At 41.1% G+C, this 18,655-nt stretch overlaps 1 protein-coding gene across 1 annotated transcript; it reads left to right on the top strand.

The window, feature by feature from the left end:
• On the top strand, positions 397-8,574 carry LOC8081651 (protein kish). The gene is made up of 4 exons (XM_002453701.2): positions 397-602; positions 706-812; positions 6,824-6,858; positions 8,184-8,574. The coding sequence occupies exons 1-4, from the start codon at positions 600-602 to the stop codon at positions 8,249-8,251; spliced, it is 213 nt and encodes a 70-aa protein (XP_002453746.2). The 5' UTR covers positions 397-599; the 3' UTR covers positions 8,252-8,574.

Genomic DNA, 18,655 nt, shown 5'->3' with positions numbered 1-18,655 from the left:
TATGAAAACTATATAATCAAGTGAAAGTATATGTGTTAGACCCCAACTTACATTTCGCTCATGGGCTCTAAATTCTTGGAGACGGCCCTGTCCTCTCCGCCACAGACTCCGTTCGCTTATCTTATAAATCTTATTTTTTATCAGCTAATAGTGTTTTTTATAATAAGTTAACGAATAATATTTTCAGACATAGTTTTTCAGATCAGCAAACAGAGTTGGTCCCATGAAAAAAAAGAAAACGACCAAAAAAAGAGAAAGTGCTCTACGTGCAAAAGAAAACAACGTTCGAAATAGTGTTTGGGAGCAGACAGTCAGCGCAACGCTGTCAACGCAACGAGGTGCTTCAGACCGTCCGATCTCCGATCTACTATTATGTAGCAGTAGAAGCAGTAGATCATCAGTCAATTAAAGTGGGAAAAAAAAACACGCACATAACAAAGAGAAGAAAAGAATCCCTAAATCGGCGCTCGGCTCCTCCTTTCCGTGCCTCGGCCGATCCGCCGGAACCGCGTCGTCCGCCCCGTCCGGTCGCCGCCTCTTCCCCGCCTCCCTTCTCGGCGTCCGCATCCGCGTCTGCGTCCTCCTCTTCCTCGTGCCCCATGGTAACACCACCACGGCTTGATCTGAGCCCTACTCGTGCTTGTATTTCTCGGTCCTGACCTTACTTTTGTTTTTGCCCCATGGCGGCGTTCTCGCGGGATACAGTCTGCGCTTTTCAACTTCCACTCGTTCGTGACGGTGGTGCTGTTGCTGATCTGCACCTGTACCTACCTCAAGATGCACTTCCCCTCCCTCCTCATCCGCCGGACAGGGTGCGCCTCATACTTGTCTTTTTTTAACCTATATATAGTATATTTTTAAAAGTCTCGACGAACATTGTTGCGGTGAACTGGTTATGATCCGATTTTGGGATTTGAGAATAATAATGTGCAATCTGGGTGATTGCGTGGCTTATGCCCAATTTTTTCAGTTTGTTCTCTAGTTTACCGACGCTGTGCGTTTCGCCTATTTGTTTTTTTCCCTACAGTCCTACTCTTAGGGTTTAGTTGAAGTTTTAAAAATTTCCATAGCAACTTACCTGTCTATAGATGCCCTTGAATTTGTTAAAATTTCCCAAACAACAAATGATCCTTACTCTGCTTGGTATCCTTCTCCAGATCTCATCATAAGAGCAAACCCTGCTTTTGGCGCTACATCATTCATGAATGGAGCAACAAATGATTCAACAATTCTTTTTGTATTTCATGAAAAAAAACAGGATAGTTGCTTTGTGCAAAAGAATGAATGGAGCGCTACATCATTCATGTTAGAGCCTAAAATCTCAGAAACAGAGAAATCTTTATGTAGACAGCTTTTGGGAAGAAAGAGAAAAATTAAGTCATTGTATGTTAGGAGACTGTCCCTAAATCCTGATTCCTATTCCTAAATGAAAAATTTTGTCACTATGAGATTACCATGAATCTCTATCAAGTACTGTGTAACCATTGATAATTGATCTATGACTCAATTGTAATCTTGCATGCAGAGGTAGAAAAAGTTTATGTTGCAAAACAACTATACAAACAGTTAATTGCAAACACATCGGCAGAAACTTAGATAGTCTCCGCTCTGTTCTAATGAAGACTAGAGGCACATGACACTTCATTACAGTTTAGGTACTAGTTTCTTAGCAATTCTTGAAAGCATTATAATTGTATTATGCTGTAATTTACCTAGTTAAACAATGTCACTGAAATGGCATTTGCATTGAGAATTCGAGATCATATAATTTGCATGGGGGTAAATGGATCTTGTTCATGGTCATGGGCGCACAACAGTGGCGGAGCCAGAAACAAAGCATAGGGGGGTGCCAATTTACCAATTAAACCCATAAGTACATAGATAGTGGAGAAATTAGTCTTACTAGTTACTACTTATATAATCAGGCCACACTAAACAAAATACAGTTGACTGTGTGGTCTATTTTTTTTCCATGAAGACCATCACATATATATACACATCCCAAAATACATGTAACATATAGATAGAACTATCGCTTGTCAAAAGTCCACTCTCCTTTTCTTTAAATCTTGAAAATCAGAAATTATATCTTCGTAACTGTAGGCTCTTGCAATTTCACCTTCTATGTGTACTAGCATGCTGTTAGCAAGAAATTCATCTTCCATGGAGTTGCGCAACCTTGTCTTAATGATCTTCAATATAGAAAAGACACGCTCAGCACTAGCTGTTGAAACAGGAAGAGTAAGAAGCAACCAAAGCAATCTATCAATCAGGTTATGAGTCACATGGCGTCCTGTGTCAACAAGGCATCGACATAGCTCAGCTATGGTTGTGATATTTTTCAATTCTTCATGGCTGGAAGCATCAATAACAAAATGGTTGAGCTGGCTTTCTAATCCAAGCCTTTCTTGTTGGTTGAAATCTGCTGGATAGTACTTCTCAACCATTTTGCATACCTCACTAGCATTGAAAGATGCAAATCTGTTTTTTGGTATTAGTGTAACACACACAGACAAAAGATCCATCGCTTTCTCACTGAATTTCAAGTTTAATTCAGCCAACTGAGTGTCAATTGTTGCTCGAAATATCTCCACTCGAAAATATTGATCATTTGTAAAGTGATTTGGTTGACGACGAGCACGGCCACCACGCAAAATGTATGTTCCTTCCATGTCTGGAATGTTCATTTCATGATTCACACAAAATTCAACAAACTTGCAAACAAAAGTTTCCCAACCATCATCTGATCTCATTTCTTGAAGAAGAATCTTTGTTGATTGCACAAGGCGAACAACATTTACTATGTCCTGTGTTTTCTTCTGTACAGCTTGACCAAGTTGTTCAGTGATCTCCATTATTTGTCTCATCATCAATAGGATAAATACAAATTCAAAAGATGTCAGGTAGCTGAAAGCAGTATCTCCATCGGCACAGTTTGCTCCAGCTGATGAATCAGCAGCTAAATTTTGTAGAACTAAGCTGACTGGATTGAACATATCCATAAGGCTGGAAATAGACCCTAAGTGTGAGCCCCATCTAGTCTCTCCTGGGCATTTCAAAGAGCGGATTTGATTTGCTCCTCGTCCTGTCTCAATCTCATCAATAGCTAGCAAGCGTACAAGTTCATCCATTTGTGCATCATGGAGCTCGTCATGACGCTTTGCTGATGAGTCAACTGTGTTTACAATAAAGATCAATTTCTGAAAAAATTGGGTAACAGGAACCACATCCTTTGATGCAGCCACAAGAGCAAGCTGTAAACGATGGGCATAGCAATGCACATAATATGCATAAGGACATTCTTTAAGAAAAAGTGCTTGTAATCCATTGAGCTCACCCTTCATGTTGCTAGCACCATCATAACCTTGGCCTTGAAGGTTCTGAACATCAAATGCATAGCTTGACAATACTTTAGACAATTCGTTTTTCAGTGTCATTGTTTTTGTATTCTTCACATGTATCAAGTCAAAGAACCGCTCTTGTATAACACCATGGCTGTCAACAAATCTGAAAACAAGTGCCATTTGCTCTCTTTTTGAAACATCACATGTTTCATCCACCAGAGTAGAGAACTTTGCATCCCCAATTTCCTCACGGATATGTTTACTGACATTCATTGCAAAAACACTCAAGATTTCCTTCTGAATATCAGGTGAAGTGTACTTGGCATTCTGTGGAGCATTCTCTAACACAACACTTGCAATTTCTGGATTAAAATCAGCAAGAAGTTGCACTATTTCAATAAATTTCCTCTATTTTTGGACTGAGGTGTCTCGTCTTGGCCTCTAAAAGCACAAGATTGAAGTGCTAACCACTTGACAGATGTAATAAATGTTTTCAGCCTTAGATGGTTTCTTTCTTTCTCCCGATCACTTACCACCTCCATAATCTTTATCTATATGATTTGGCTGATTCAAAAGATTTTGACATTCTGTAACTGCATTGTTGTGTGTTGAGCAAGGATCAGATCCTATATGAACCAAGAACGAACAATTTTTGCCATCATGGACTTTCTTATAATTGTTGAAACCTTGTGCTGTGATGAAGACATTAAAACCACTTCTTTTCCTTATATTTTTACTGCACACAAAGCAAAGAAGACAATGTGCGTGACCATTGCTCTCAGAGTATTCCAACCAAGACGGAAATTCACTGAACCAATGGAACTGGAAACGGCGTTTATGTCCTTTTGGTCCAAAACCCTTCTTCAGTTTGGGCTGCATTGGACCTAGCTTCAAGTATGCCCGTTGTACTTCATCTTGCTGGTTACTTGGATACTCCCAAATTTGTGGACGTAATGCTGGATCTCGCTGTAGGAATTCAATTCCTCTAAATACAATAGGTTCAGTTTCATCTGCATGTTCAGGTCCAGTTTCATCTACACCTTGCCTTTGTTCTAATTCAACTAAAGGGGCCGGTGCCAGATTTTGCTCCACAATAGGTTCATCACTTCTCTTTTTATAAAACGAATAAATGGGTTTTTGTTTACCCATTTTATACCTACAAAATTGCAAAAGAAAAATCACTCAATTTGGGGATTACTGGTTTAGGGCTAACCATCTAAAATTCTCTAAAAAATAACAGAAGATCTTAACTGAGTACAAAATTGCACTCAATCAGCCACTTATATAGTGTGTGTATATATGTATGTATATATATATATATATATATGGAAATTCCTTTGTACACGTACGTGTAGTTACTCTCATCTTCATAAACTACATTGTGTATGTATTCATACTTGTTTATCAGTTTGAGTATGTTTATATACTCATATTAAGATACTCAGGATCTTACCACGCGAAAAATTTTCAAAAAAAATTATATTTTAAATATATTACTAAAATGCCACTACTATATTATATATAATAAGTATAACCATATACTCTATGTATGTATGCATACTTAACATACATATCACTCTAGATGGTCTAGTATGATCATATACTTTGTCTATATACATTTCGTCCGGTCATATACACCTTAAATCTAGAGATACATAGATGAGAGTAACTACACGCGCGTGTATATATATATATATATATCCTATCCATTTTAATCTAGAAGCAAAGAAAAAAGAAAAAATAAGAATCAATGAGAAATCAAATGTACCTGTACCGCACAGGCACAGAGGAGAATCGGAGGAGAAGACGCCTGCTCGTCAGCTGGCCGTCGTCGAGACGTCTAGGACTCCAGGGCTTGCCGGCCGCGGGCCGCCGGCTCGTCAATCACCACTGAGGGCCGCAGTGTTTGAGGTGTTCACTCGACTCGCAGTCGCAGATTTGCCTCGGCACCACTTGCTGCTCGTGCCTCGCCCTCGCCGAGTCTCCGAGACGTGGATACAACAAGTTGTGCGTGTGTTATACGATTTGGGCTAAACATCATATGGGCTCCTTCAGAAAAACGTGGAGGCAAGGGGGGGCCAGGGCCCAGCATGGCCCAAATGTAGCTCCGCCAGTGGCGCACAACCCATTGCACAATCCGACGGCTGGCGAGCAGGACGAGACATCACCGCGTGTGTTTTCTGGAGGTGGTACGAAGTGCGGGAGTGTGGGCGTCGGGGGCTGGCATTGGGGATAGAGGAAGGGAGTGCATGCGTGTTTGTTGGGTTGGGCCGTATCGAACAGGCAGATACGTATCGGCTGACGTACTCAATATTCACATAAATTAATAAAAAATGGGATACTCTTCAGATACGTATCCATCAGTGTTTTCAAGGCCTAATCGACGCTCAAGCATCGGAGCGCTCCTGGCTCGCCTTGGGGGTAAGGCGGTGCCTCGCCGCCTTATGTGCGTGCTGACACCCCCTCGATTTCGCCATCTCCTCGTCGCCGTCTGCTCGATTCCGCCATCTACTCACCGTAGTCTGCTCGATCTGAAAGGGGATGGCAGCGGCTGTAGATCTGGAAGAGGAGCAGCGAGGAGCAGTGAGGGAGGGGAGCAGAGCAGCCTGCAGTGCATCCGGAGAGAGGAGGGGAGCAGAGCAGGGCACCAGAGAGAGGGGAGAAGCTGAGGAGCCATGGAGAGCTGTGGAGGACGAGCAGTGGAGAACGAGAGGGTCAACGAGAGAGGAGCAGCGCTGGAGGGGATTTGATAAAGGAATTTCTAAGCCACGCCAGGAGGGGGAGGGGCACATGGGCCGCCTGGTGGGCTGGGCCAGCCCACTTCTTACTCCTCCTTTCTTTTTCTTTTTTTCTTTTCTTTTTTTTCTTCATCAACTACTACTCTATAAGCTGCTGTTTAAGTTTTTCTTAAATTCATAAGGCGTCGCCTCGCCTCACGCTTTAGTCGCCTAAGCGTAAGGCGGTAGTCACTCGCCACGCCTCGCCTTATTTTTGAAAACATTGGTATCCATCACGTATCCGGTGCATATCCATATCAGATACGTATCCGATACGGGATACGGCACCCCTGGCGTATCTGTGTCAGCTTAGAAGTTAGAAGAGCAGGGTTTTTTTTTCCCGCAAAAAAAAAGATGCTCTTCTAACTTCTAAGCTGCTCGCCATTTCAGAATTGATTATAAGGGACAACCTGTGGCCAGGAGTAGGAAACAAGTGAAACCAAAGGCTATTGCACTGAGATATGCTAATTATTTTATATAGTCATGTGGGGAGCCCATCACGAATCTTCTAATGTTCGATATTTTAGGTTAAACATTAAAATCCACCATTTGTGTTTGTCTTTAGTTTTCAAACATAGTTTCATCCAACATTCCAAAACTTTGCTGACTATTGTTTTCTTTGTTGGTTTGACCTTAACTTATACTTTGCACTCTATAACACATACATTTAGCTCATCATCTTACCTACATGTCAATTTGCAGGTTCCGTGGTTTCTTTTGGAAGGCTGCTAGGATAGGTAACCCGTAGCTATTTTCACTCAATATCTTGTCATTTCTTTTACGTACAGTTGTATCTAGTGCTTCATTGGCACGTACATTTTGCAACTGATACATTAGCCCTCCGTGTAGCTTCAGTATGCTTTTTTAAGGATTGTACTGTTACATTACTGTCTCCAGCTCCAAATTGGATGGTGTTATAAGTTGGTTTGGATTTGCAAACATATGTGCATTTGATCTTCAAGGCAACAATTTCAACCAAAAATTACCTATTAAATTGTCCATTCCTAGTAGTGAACTGGTGGCAATGATCATCACTTATAAGGGATTTTTTAATAAAAATACACTGAATTAATTCCTCCATGTCCTATGTGCCTAGAGCTAGAAGTGAAGATTGAAAAATAACTACAGTCACACAACATGTAGAAATCACAATTCTAGGAAAAAAAAAGGTAATGATGAAGAACTGGTACTAGTAGAAATCATTATATTATATTTAGCATGTCATATGGTATTCATGTGAACTGAAATGTGTTTCAAGATATATGTACAATGGACAATAATCTCCAAGATTTTATGAATGAAAAAAAGAATATTTGAATTCTCATATGACAAATTGTTTTGTGAAAGAATCTTCAAATCCTTGGAAAACAAAATTTGTGCTTGTGGAATCCTCAACTGTAGCTGAAAACTAAGACGAAAAGATTGTAAAAAAATGAGACATATGCTTTCTTGATTCTTGGATATGATTTAAATGGGATATATCAGATCGGCATGTCCCAGGTCATGTGGTATTTAAATGGTTTTCCTAGTACTGAATTTATGGTTGATGATAAGGACTATTTCGTGCGCACATAGGATATCAGTTACCTGTAGTTGTCATTTGAAGGCTTTTGAATATCAGGTTAGCTTTTCTATGCTCCTTTACAGATCTCACACATACCAAATAGCAGTTTCCGATAATGCTTGATAACTTGATGGCAGTAAGAAGAATTAGAATAGCCACATGATGCACAGAATAGTATGTAGTAACTAGTAACTATGATGCAGCATATGCAGAAGTCACGCTTGTTGATTATATGTTTGTTAGTGAAACTCTTGGTATCGTTCTTGTTGCAGTGATTTACTGCTTTGTTCTGAAGCTGTTGTCTTCAATCCTGAACTGAGGTAGCAGTTTAGATTATTGTGTTTTATGGGGGTTCAAATTTTCTATCGCATGGTTTTATGCTGCCATTTTTGTTTTAAGGCACCATTGAATTTATTTATGTATTTTCTCGCATGATACTTTTAATATGTATCAATATGCTTCAAATCACATAATAATGATTCGGCATTTCTTCCTCAGGTGAACGCCTTAGCCCCTGGGTAGCCATTGGGTGCTCTGTGATGGGCATATCAATTTTGTTTTGGTGAGATTAGAAGATTTCTGTGGCCTTCTTTGCTGATGATTACTCCATTGTACGTAGCAAGAACCTAGTGGCCTTTTACGGTAACTTGCTTCTCTCATAAGCATGTAAGAAACTGCACACTCAATAGCTCGTTTATTACATTTCAGAAGAGAAGTATTCAGAATTTTGCAGTTACAGTCTGATTCTTTGAGATGTCACATGCTTGTAATCTTGTAGCTGTGGTGTATTACTGTGCTATATGTTATGCATTTGACTATTGAGCACCATCATGTTATTGTTGTTGTATTGTATTGTCAGCGTGCTAACAAATGTGGCTTGGATATGTTATGCATTTGACTATTGAGCACCATCATGTTATTGTTGTTGTATTGTATTGTCATCGTGCTAACAAATGTGGGTTGGATATTCAGGCAGCCCGTTATATTATTGTTTGATGTATCAGAAGCATTGTAGCAAGCTTTTGATTTATTTACTGTGTTTAGTCGGCCTGAAGCTTTTGAAATACGTTTGGAATAGCAAAGTAGCGTTTATCCTGGCGAGAAACTTTTTTCCTGGTGACCTGGCTGTGGATTTTACTGGAGTTGTTAAAGGTGGATTTGTTCACATATGTTTTGGCCTTCACGAAGAATCTCGAGGGTATCCTAGTGATGTATTTCTTCCTATGTTTTCTTGTGAATTTTAGATGGCTTCATTTCAAGCTGTAGGAAGGTAGCCTAAATGGACATGTGGGCCTCAATTTTGAGACAGGACTAGAGGACACCGCACCAATGTAGCTCGTTAGCTGGCTGGCACCGTGCAAGTGTAGTTAAAAACGAACCAAATGCGTTGCGGTTTCATCTTTTCCTTTTTCAACAACTGAAGAAAAGGAAGAGAGTAGAGAGCCAAGCTTGAAAAACATGTCAGTTATCCGAAGAGAAACCTTGGCAAAACTGACCCATAAACAAAGAGGACTGACGATGTTAAACCTGGCTGTTAATGTCCATGCATGGATAGTGTTTATCGAGCGGCTTGCAATCAGCGACCAGGCAGCGGCTAGCGGCGGTCTGGCCTAGCCATATGCGACCAGCGATTGTAGAAAGAAAGGTAACTCTATAACTCTGTTCATTGAAAATGGTAGCTCTCTTCTGAAAAATGGTATCTCTGTTCTAAAAAATGGTACCTCTGTTCCAAATGTCTGTTCAATTTAAATGTACTATGTTCTAAAAAACATAAGAAGTTCTGCCCTTGTGTCCAAAGAGAGAAGAGATCAGATAAGGCCTAAAGTGTAGTTTGAATGTATTAATATACATGCAGTGGTGAAGATTTTAAGGAAATGCCCATCATGGTTACTAAGCAACAAATAATACTGTATGATTTCTAACAGTAGGATATTGGAAATATTTTAAAAAACTTAATTTAATGTATATAGCACTATTTAATAACATTAGAGAGGTGAAGTGAAACTATGTACAACTTGATTGCATTCTTCAAGTTGAGTAGTACACAAAATATATATGTGCAACATGCATTGGAACATACAAGTGGTCCTCTATATTATTTGCAAACTGGAAACATGAATAAATGGCAATAAGTAATTCGTTCAAACTACTTCCTTTCCTCTCATCTCAGCTCAATGCAACAACTCATGTGTTAGATGGAACATTTTATAAATAAAGCTTCTTCATAACAGAAGCCAGGAAAAAAAAGAAACTCGTGCGTGTGTTTGGTTGGGGGTTGGGTGGGTTGGGTTGGATCCAACCTAGTTTTTTGGGACGGAGCCAACCCGTCCGGTGTTTGGTTGCACTTCTGCTTTTGGGGACGAAGCCAACCCGTTTTAGTGTTTGGTTGAAGGATTGTGGACAGGTGGCTCCTTTCAGTGTTTGGTTGAAGGAATTAAGTGTTTGGTGGGAGTCAACCCGGCTGGAGCGGCTCCGTTCGTCAGATTTTGACGAACGAGTCCAACCCGCTTCTGAGAGGAATATTCCACCCTGGAGCCAACTCAACCCTCCCATCCTCCAACCAAACAGCCACGGGAACGGTTCGCTCCGATCCGGCTCGCCCCGCTCTCTAACCAAATACACGGGAAGTCAACGAAAGAGTGGAGGAGGTGATCCAGCAGTTGTCAAGCACAGCCAATTTGATGCCGCAGATCACATGGGAGCATGATTCATCAGGGCTGGATCAATCCAGTGCTCAGCCTTTGGTTTCCTCCAGCAATTTGACGCCTTCTCTAATTTTTTTTCTCATTACTTTGTAGAAAGCATACTTATACTTAAATTAATCACTCTGCTTAGAGGAGCCATAGTCCTTGTCATCAATTTCCAAAGCACAGAAGGCCTTCCAGCTCATGGGCGCAACTATAGCAGATCACCGTTGTACACTTCTACCACTGTGACAAATATGTATCTCCGTTGCTAATGGGTATGCAAATCAGTGAAAATACAATTCTTTGTTCCTGGACAGCTTTGTAGAATACTGTGTCTCATATTGTCATGTGCTGTTATGCAGAAGCACGTGCCTGATTTTTTCCGTGTGAGAACTTGGTACTTGGTTTGGCTGTAACTGTAAGTAACAAATTCGGAACTGTCGTCAACTGTTCAACTGTACGACTTCAGTTCAGGTTTAAAATTTTATCTAGCTTATTATTGTGATTGTCTTGATTAGTTGATTATCTCGTTAAACAACTACTAAGACTTTTCCCCGTATAATACAAAGATATACAACTGTCCTGCATGTTTGAGGAAAAAAAAACTACTAAATTTGGATGTATTGCTGCATGATCTAGTGGCTTCAGACACGGGTGACAGTTGATGAAGTGATAATTGATAAATTTCAGAGCTATGAAGGGCTTCGGCTTTCTTATAAAAAAATATTGATTGCAGTGGTGTAAACACAGGTAATAGAGGAGGCAAAAGTAATATATAATGACTTATATTGTACTCAATCCATCCCAAATTGTAAGTCGTTTGACTTTTTTAATATCAAGTTTGACCACTCGTCTTATTCAAAGTTTTGTACAAAATATCACTTTTTTTTGTTGTGTATTGGTTTATTAATAAAAGTTCTTCAAGAATAACTTAAATTTGACTATATTTGCACAAATTTTTTGAATAAGACGAGTGGTGAAACTTGGTGTAAAAAAAGTCAAACGACTTACAATTTGGGATGGAGGGAGTATTCATCTGCATTTGGGGTAATAGAGGAGACAAAAGTAATACAAGATGACTTGTCGAGATATTTAGTGTGATTTGATGTACTCGTTATATTATAATATAATTTCATTATCATTTCTAACATGTCTTTTTTCTACAACGGTATATACTTAACCTTCGTTCACTTTTGATTATGAACTTTGTGCTTTCTTTGAATCAGAGAAATTGGGTTGAATTATGTGTTTCATTTTAATTATTTGTGATTCATGTGATTTTTTGTATATTTTACTTGTACGAGTGTTATGGGATCCTACCTATACCCGTAGCAACATACGGGCACTCAACTAGTGAACGTTAAAAATAATAATGAATGCAACATTATGGATATTTGAAGACCCTTCTTAGAAAACAAAGATATATTCCTACCACCAATTTAATCAGTCAATGTTCTAACTAAGCAAACTGTAAAATTGAAATGTTGAGCATTTTTGTTTTCTAATAATCTGGTCTAAGAAATATGTCTCCAAGTTGTATGCATGTACTAGTGCAATCCTTCGACAAGGGCTGTTATATAGAAAATTAAGAGGCCTTCTGTTATGATCATCAGCGGATAGACCAGCCTTTGGCATGTCATCAACTTCTTGTTGACTTTAATCGGAGAGATTGGAACTACATTTTTTGTGGTTCCTTAAGAGGAAGTCATGAAACATGAGATTTAGCTGTTCCAACACATGGATAATGTGAAAAATAAGTTTTTGATACATTTATGAGTAAATAATTCTATGCTTTACAACAAAAGAAAAAAAGATCTATAAAGGGTATATTTCAGTTTGATAAAGGCTTAATTGGTCATTGCCATATTATTACCAATATTTACTTATATTATGAATATCATAACATTATAAAATAAAATATAGCTTTTAAATTTTATAGATAAAGTAAAACATAGATATATACCATCCTCATCCTCATTTTTCCATGAAGGTTAGATAGCTTTTCTTCCGGTAGCAATACATGAGTATGTTTTTGCTAGTATATAATAGAACTATAGAATAGAAGTAAAGATATTTTTCTCTACTTTCCTAGCTAAATCTATATAAACATTTTGATTCCCAATTACCTCGTAGGAGGTAATATGGTTAAAGATCATCGACGGGTCTACAATTATTTTAGAGTAAAGGCTAAGTTTGATTCTAGCCCCACCATGTAAAAAAATGTAAATCTTGGTTCTCAAGGAATCATTGATGTCGAGTTTAACTAAGTTTATAAAAAATATTATCATCATTAGTACTTTCTAAGAGTTTTGTTATAAAATTTATTATATAACTAATCTAAGGATATTTATTTATTTAATATATATATATATATATATATTTAAAACTTTAAATCGGCATTCTTCTCAAAATATAGGATTTGACCAAGGAGTACACCAGATACTATCTATGGCTACTGGCTAATTACTCTCTCTTTGCTAGATTCATAATGCATCACTCTAGAGCCTGTTTGTTTGTCTGAAAAGCCATGACTGAAATTACTACTCGTTGATTTATTGTGAGAGAAAAATACTATTGACTTTCAAAAAAATACTGCTTATAAGACAAGTGAACGGAGCTTAGTCTCCTGCTGGCCCTTGAGTGAGTTGATTTACTACTCCTTGAGTGAGTTGATTTTTAAGAGTGGAAGCTTACCGTGTGTTTGGTTGAAGGATTGGGGACAGAGCGACTCCATTCAGTGTTTGGATGAAGGAATTCAGTGTTTGGTGGGAGCCAACCTGGCTAGAGCGGCTCCGTCCGCCAGATTTTGACGGACGGGTCCAACCCGCATCTGAGAGGAATATTCCACCCTGGAGCCAACCCAACCCTCCCATCCTCCAACCAAACAGCCACGGAAATGAGTTCGCTCCGACCCGGCTCGCCCCGCTCTCCAACCAAACACACGGTTAGTCTCCTGCTGGCCCTTGCGGTATCGGGCAGGAGCCCTGGCTCCCTGGTGTTTTTTTTTGAGAAAATGGCCCCCTGGTAGTACAGAGTCCACTCTGAAGGAGAGGTGGATCCTTGAGCCTGGACCCACCGCGCCTCCCCTCGCACGTGGTCAAACTATAATTTGACTCTGGCATCCTTTATATTCTTTTCTTTTATATATACATTCTGGGTTTTTTTATTTAGAAGCATTGCTTCTTTATTTTTTTCATTTCACCAGGAGCTTGGATTTGGATGGATGGACTAAGACAAAGCTCCCGCCAATCTTGTCCCCCGTCCGTCTCCGTGTCCGAGTCGTGAAGGGCAACGGGCAACCCGCCGTCCGCCTCGATCCCCGCTCTCCGTCTACCTATAAGCCGAGCGGCCGGGCAGCGTCGCGCGCCACGAATCATCTTGTTTTGTCTCCTCGCTCTATACAACTCCAAAATTTTTTTAATTTTGGATTGTTATAAGAAAACACTAAATTAAATAAGGATTTAAAATTTTTCTAAAATATTACAAGTTTTTTTTATTAATTATTGTGATTACAAAATGAGAAAAATGTGGAATTTAAAACTTCAATAAAGAAAAATGAAGGGTGTTTTGTTTTGTTATTGTGTGCTTTGTGCCCTAGTTTTGTTTGGCTTGTCCGAGAAAAATAAATTTCAAAATATCTAGCGAGCCACGTTTAGGTCCTTTTGATTTTCGGAGAAATAAAATTCCAAAAGTTTTATTTGAAAACTAATTTATATTTGAGTAGAAAAATAATTTAAAAATGTGTTATTAAGAAAATATGCTTTGTTTCCAAAGGAAGTAAAGAAAACAATTCCAAAATAATCTCAAATTACTAAATCAAATTTTGGTTTATGATTGTGTTAAACAAATTGGTTTAAATCCTTTTAAAATAAAAAGATAGCCTTTCTTTTCTCTTTTTCCTTCCCCTTTTTCGGCCTCCCTCACTTTCTCGGCCAGCCCGAGCCAGCTCCCCCCCCTCGCCCCCGCGCTCTCGCCCTCCTGGGCCGAAGCCCACATCGCGCGCGTTGGCCAGCCCAGCTGCAGCAACGGCCCGCAGCGCCACCTCCGCCCCGAGCCTCTTACAGGTGGGCCCCACGCGTCAGCGGGACGCCTTCATCCCCTACCTCCCGCATCGCACGGGAAGCCGTCGCCGTCGTCGATCTCCCCCCCCAAACGCGCATGCCGAGGTTCCCCGGCCTATAAAGGGCTTAGCCCTATGCGCCGCGCCCCTCCCTAAACCCTAGGGCAACTGCCCCTGCCACCCGAAGCCCTAGCAGCGCCGGCCGCCATAGCCGCCTCCACCAAGCTCCGCGCCACCGTTAATCTTCGCGACCACGTCGTTTCCGTCAAGAAGGAGACCACCGCGACCTTCGCAGCAAGGTGAGGAACCCGCCGAACCCTCTCCAATCCTCTCTCTCGCGTTCGTGTGCCCGCAAGAGCTCGTCGGAGGAGCACCGCCGCACCGAGCCGCTCCACCGCGTGCACGGCCGCCTCCGGCCTACCCCGGTCGCCTTGGTGCCTCGCATCGCGCTCGCAAGGCCAAGCCGCACCCCCCTAGCCCCTCGCCTTCGCCGTACACGCCAGGGATCCATCGCGCCACCGCTTTCCGGCGAGCCACCGCCGCGGCCAAGGCCGCCCCGGTGACCCAACCCGCACCGGCCACTCTCGGCCGTCCGATCTGAGCCGAGCGGCTCAGATCTGTCCTGCGCCCGGTCAACCGAGCCGGTCAACCAGGCCGACGTGGCCGCCACGTCAGCGCCACGTGGCGCCACGCAAGCACTGACCGGTCAACAGGTCAAGCGTGCGGTCAGCTCTGGCAGTTTTTCGAAAAAGACCCTGCTCTTAATCGAAATCAACCCGCAGTCCACTATAGTTCAAAACCAAATCGATTAAGGCCCTGTTTCTTGCATACTAAACCCTGAAGACGTTGGTATTCATAGATTAAGTCCAAAAGGCTTTTAAAAATCAGTTTAAATTATTTAAAATGCGAAAAATAGTTCTACTTTATCACGGTTTTGCCACTAACCTAGCTTTGGCAATGGAATGCGCGTTTTAATTCCGATTGAGCCTGTTCTTGTCACGTTAGTTTCTTATCGTCGTAAACTACGCTTTAGCCTCGTTTGACCGTTTAGATTTTCACCATAAATACAAAGTAGTTAATGTCTAACTAAATGCCCTTTTAATCTACAACGAACAATTTAGGTTTACACTTTGGTATTTTCTTTTATAATCTAATATCAACTTTGTTAATGTTAACCTAAGTATTTATTAACTATGATTCTTTTAGTTAAACATAAATTATATAATTAATTTGTTTAATATTTATTTAATGACTTTTTGACTAAAAGTAACTTAAGTTTATAATTTTGATCTTTTGTAAATAAATAAATGCCGATGTTATTAATATCAACCTTAACGTTTCTTTATTAATTATAACTTGATTAGTTTAAACATGATTTATAATCACTCAATTAGTTGCTTTCATACATTCTATTTTTTTCAAAACTATAAATGCTTGATGGGCTTCAGTAGTATATAATTATTTATAAATAGAATATGACTAACATTTAACCCTAACTTTTATAATTCTTTATAATTTGGTCAACTCAACTTTCACATATTTTTTTCTGAAAAGTCCATCACCTGTTCTCTTAAGATACGACCAACATATAGTTGTCTTCTTCGTTACACTCCGAACCTCGAAAGTCGTGTCCGTTTAACGATAGCTCCGTTCTCACTCGTTCTTGCGTTGTCACGATCGTAGCAATAAGTCGTGTCGTTTAGTGCGCTCTTTCTAAGCTTTTCTTTTGATTGATGCTTGTTCTTAGTCATGATTGTTTGTTTGTCTGTTTGTGTTGCTTGGTTGCTACGAGTAGAAGAAGCGTGGTTCGTCAGCATTGAAGATCAGGCGCTGAGGACCGATAATCGAAGCAGAAGTTGGAGATCAGAAAAAAGAAGCCAAAGAATTCTGAGCAGATAAACACTGGGAATTAAGGCAAGTGCAGACACCCTTTGATCATATTATACCTATGAACTTTAAATATATTTACTTTCCATTGCATGTGTCTTAATACTGCAAACCATAAGGACTTGACTAGCCTCCTACTATATTCCTTGTATGCCTGGGTTATACATGGGTAGTATAGTGAACAGTAGATATGCTTAGTTGCTCTACTCATCTAATCTATATAATAATAAAAATAATGATCTTGCTTAACAAATTCTTCAATGATGATTAATGATTAAATGGTGAACAATGGTCACTTCGGTGATGGAGATGTTGCGGTGCTTGCGAGCATCGTGTTTTGGTTGAGGAAAGGGGGAGCGGGTACCGTTGGTGGTCCGGTTTGCCGGGCGTACCCGTCTCTGCTCTCCGTAAGGACTTAGTCAGGGAGCGGCCCCCTGGGACTTACAGTGCAGCTCCAAGCTATATGGGCTCTGGCTTGACTAATTATCAGGACCTCCGCTGGTAGGGTGTTACTTTCCGGGTAGGCGTAAGGAATGTAGCTTGGGTATTCATATTAAGAGGTCGGTCAGTTCGGGGCCCCATTGCTATGGGCACGGCTGCCGCGCGCCCCGGCAAAAACTTACGAGTGGCATCCTATTAGTTGGACCCTGTGAAAGGTCTCGTAGGGAAACCCTGCCTGCTCACCTTGGTAGTGTTTTGGGGAGTCGCGACCCCGGGCAAATGGGAATCACGACTTGGAGTGAACGTGCACACCTCTGCAGAGTGTAAAACTGATATATCAGCCGTGCTCACGGTCACGAGCGGCCCAGACCCTCACTTGATGAGCAAATTGGATTCACTGCATACTTGGAGATGGAACTTGGCGAGGTTGCTACCTCGTGTTTTGGCGGAATGGCTATTCCGTGTTGGTAGGATTGCTATCCTGTGTTAATAATTGGGGTTAATCCCTAGGCTTCTATATTAATTAGGATAGTCCTTTAAAAGATGCTAATTACTACTTACACTAATTAAGGGTTGGGTTTATGCTACTCATAATTAGTAATAGGTTGTTCTTATAATAGTCATAATTAAAAGTGATCAACTAAAATGCTACCGCAGTCAAACCAAGTCAGCTTTACCTTGTTTTAAACCTTGCATGTCATTACTTTCTGTCTGTGCTTGCTGAGTTCGACATGAACTCACCCTTGCTATTTCCTTCACACCCCCAGTGTGTAGTAAAGTGCTTCTCAGAAGAAGGATAAAGATGTCATGGAGTTTTCTAGAAGCTTATGAGAAGTGCTTGGCGTACGGAGCCCCCAGTCAACCGTCCCTGAGAAGAATGGAGCCTAAGAAGTTCTAGCTACTGTTTCCGCGTACTCTGATGTTTTGTAAGTGTTAATATAAATATGTTTTCCGCTATAAATAACATTGTTTCTGATATTTCTATTCTTTGTTGTATGTGTGGACTTCCTGGGCACACATATGACAACTCTGGTCTTATTTTAAAAGCCAGAGTGTGTCACGCTCTCTGCCTGATTTGGAGTTTTTGGTTGATGCTGATCTCGGCGAAGTGATCGAGGAGAGGAGGCGAGAATCCCGCCTGTTGTTCCTGTAGTTACTCTTGCTGCTGTCGGAGGCAGGATCGGAGGAAGCAGCTAGCAGGATGCCGTACTGCGTGGTGACCGCGGCGGGTGTCGCCGGCGGCGAACAGGAGGAGGTGCGTATCTTCTACCAGCGGTACGGCCACGGCGCCACCAAGGTTCTTCTCATCATCGGTACTACATTCTTCTCTCCCTTTTTAATGTCTCTTTTGGTTTTCTCATCCATTGAATTGAATCCTTGTGTTCAATTTCGTGCCACCGTTGACGGAACGGAAATATTCCGTACCGACCGCTTTCGTTTTATACATTATGATATCGTTTTCTATATTATAAAACCGTTTTCGAATTTTGTTAAACATAAAACTTTGTCAGTTTCAGTTGGTTTCACAACCATTTTTGTTTATTTTTTATACTTTTTAATTGCTAAAATATAGAAATATTCCGTACCGACCGCATTCGTTTTCTACATTGTAATTCCGTTTTCGACCGTTTCCGACCGTTTTCATCCTACCATAGATGGTCCCAATCGGATCGCAGGGTTCGCGGGGACGTACGAGTCGTGGGCCCCGCAGGTGAAGGGCCTGACGGGCGCCGTGGAACCCGTCGACGAGGAGGCTCCGCCCGACGACGACGCGGTGGGCGTCGAGGTCTGCTGCTTCGACAACCGCGGCATGGGGCGCAGCTCCGTCCCGGAGCAAAAGTCGCAGTACACGTGCGTGCTCCGCCCGCCCTAGCTCTTTTGCTCTTCTCCACTCC

Source organism: Sorghum bicolor, chromosome 4, assembly GCF_000003195.3.
Source record: "Sorghum bicolor cultivar BTx623 chromosome 4, Sorghum_bicolor_NCBIv3, whole genome shotgun sequence".
NCBI classification, from domain to species: Eukaryota; Viridiplantae; Streptophyta; class Magnoliopsida; order Poales; family Poaceae; genus Sorghum; species Sorghum bicolor.
Note: the sequence above shows the minus strand (reverse complement) of the source record. Positions and strands in the feature narration are given on the sequence as shown.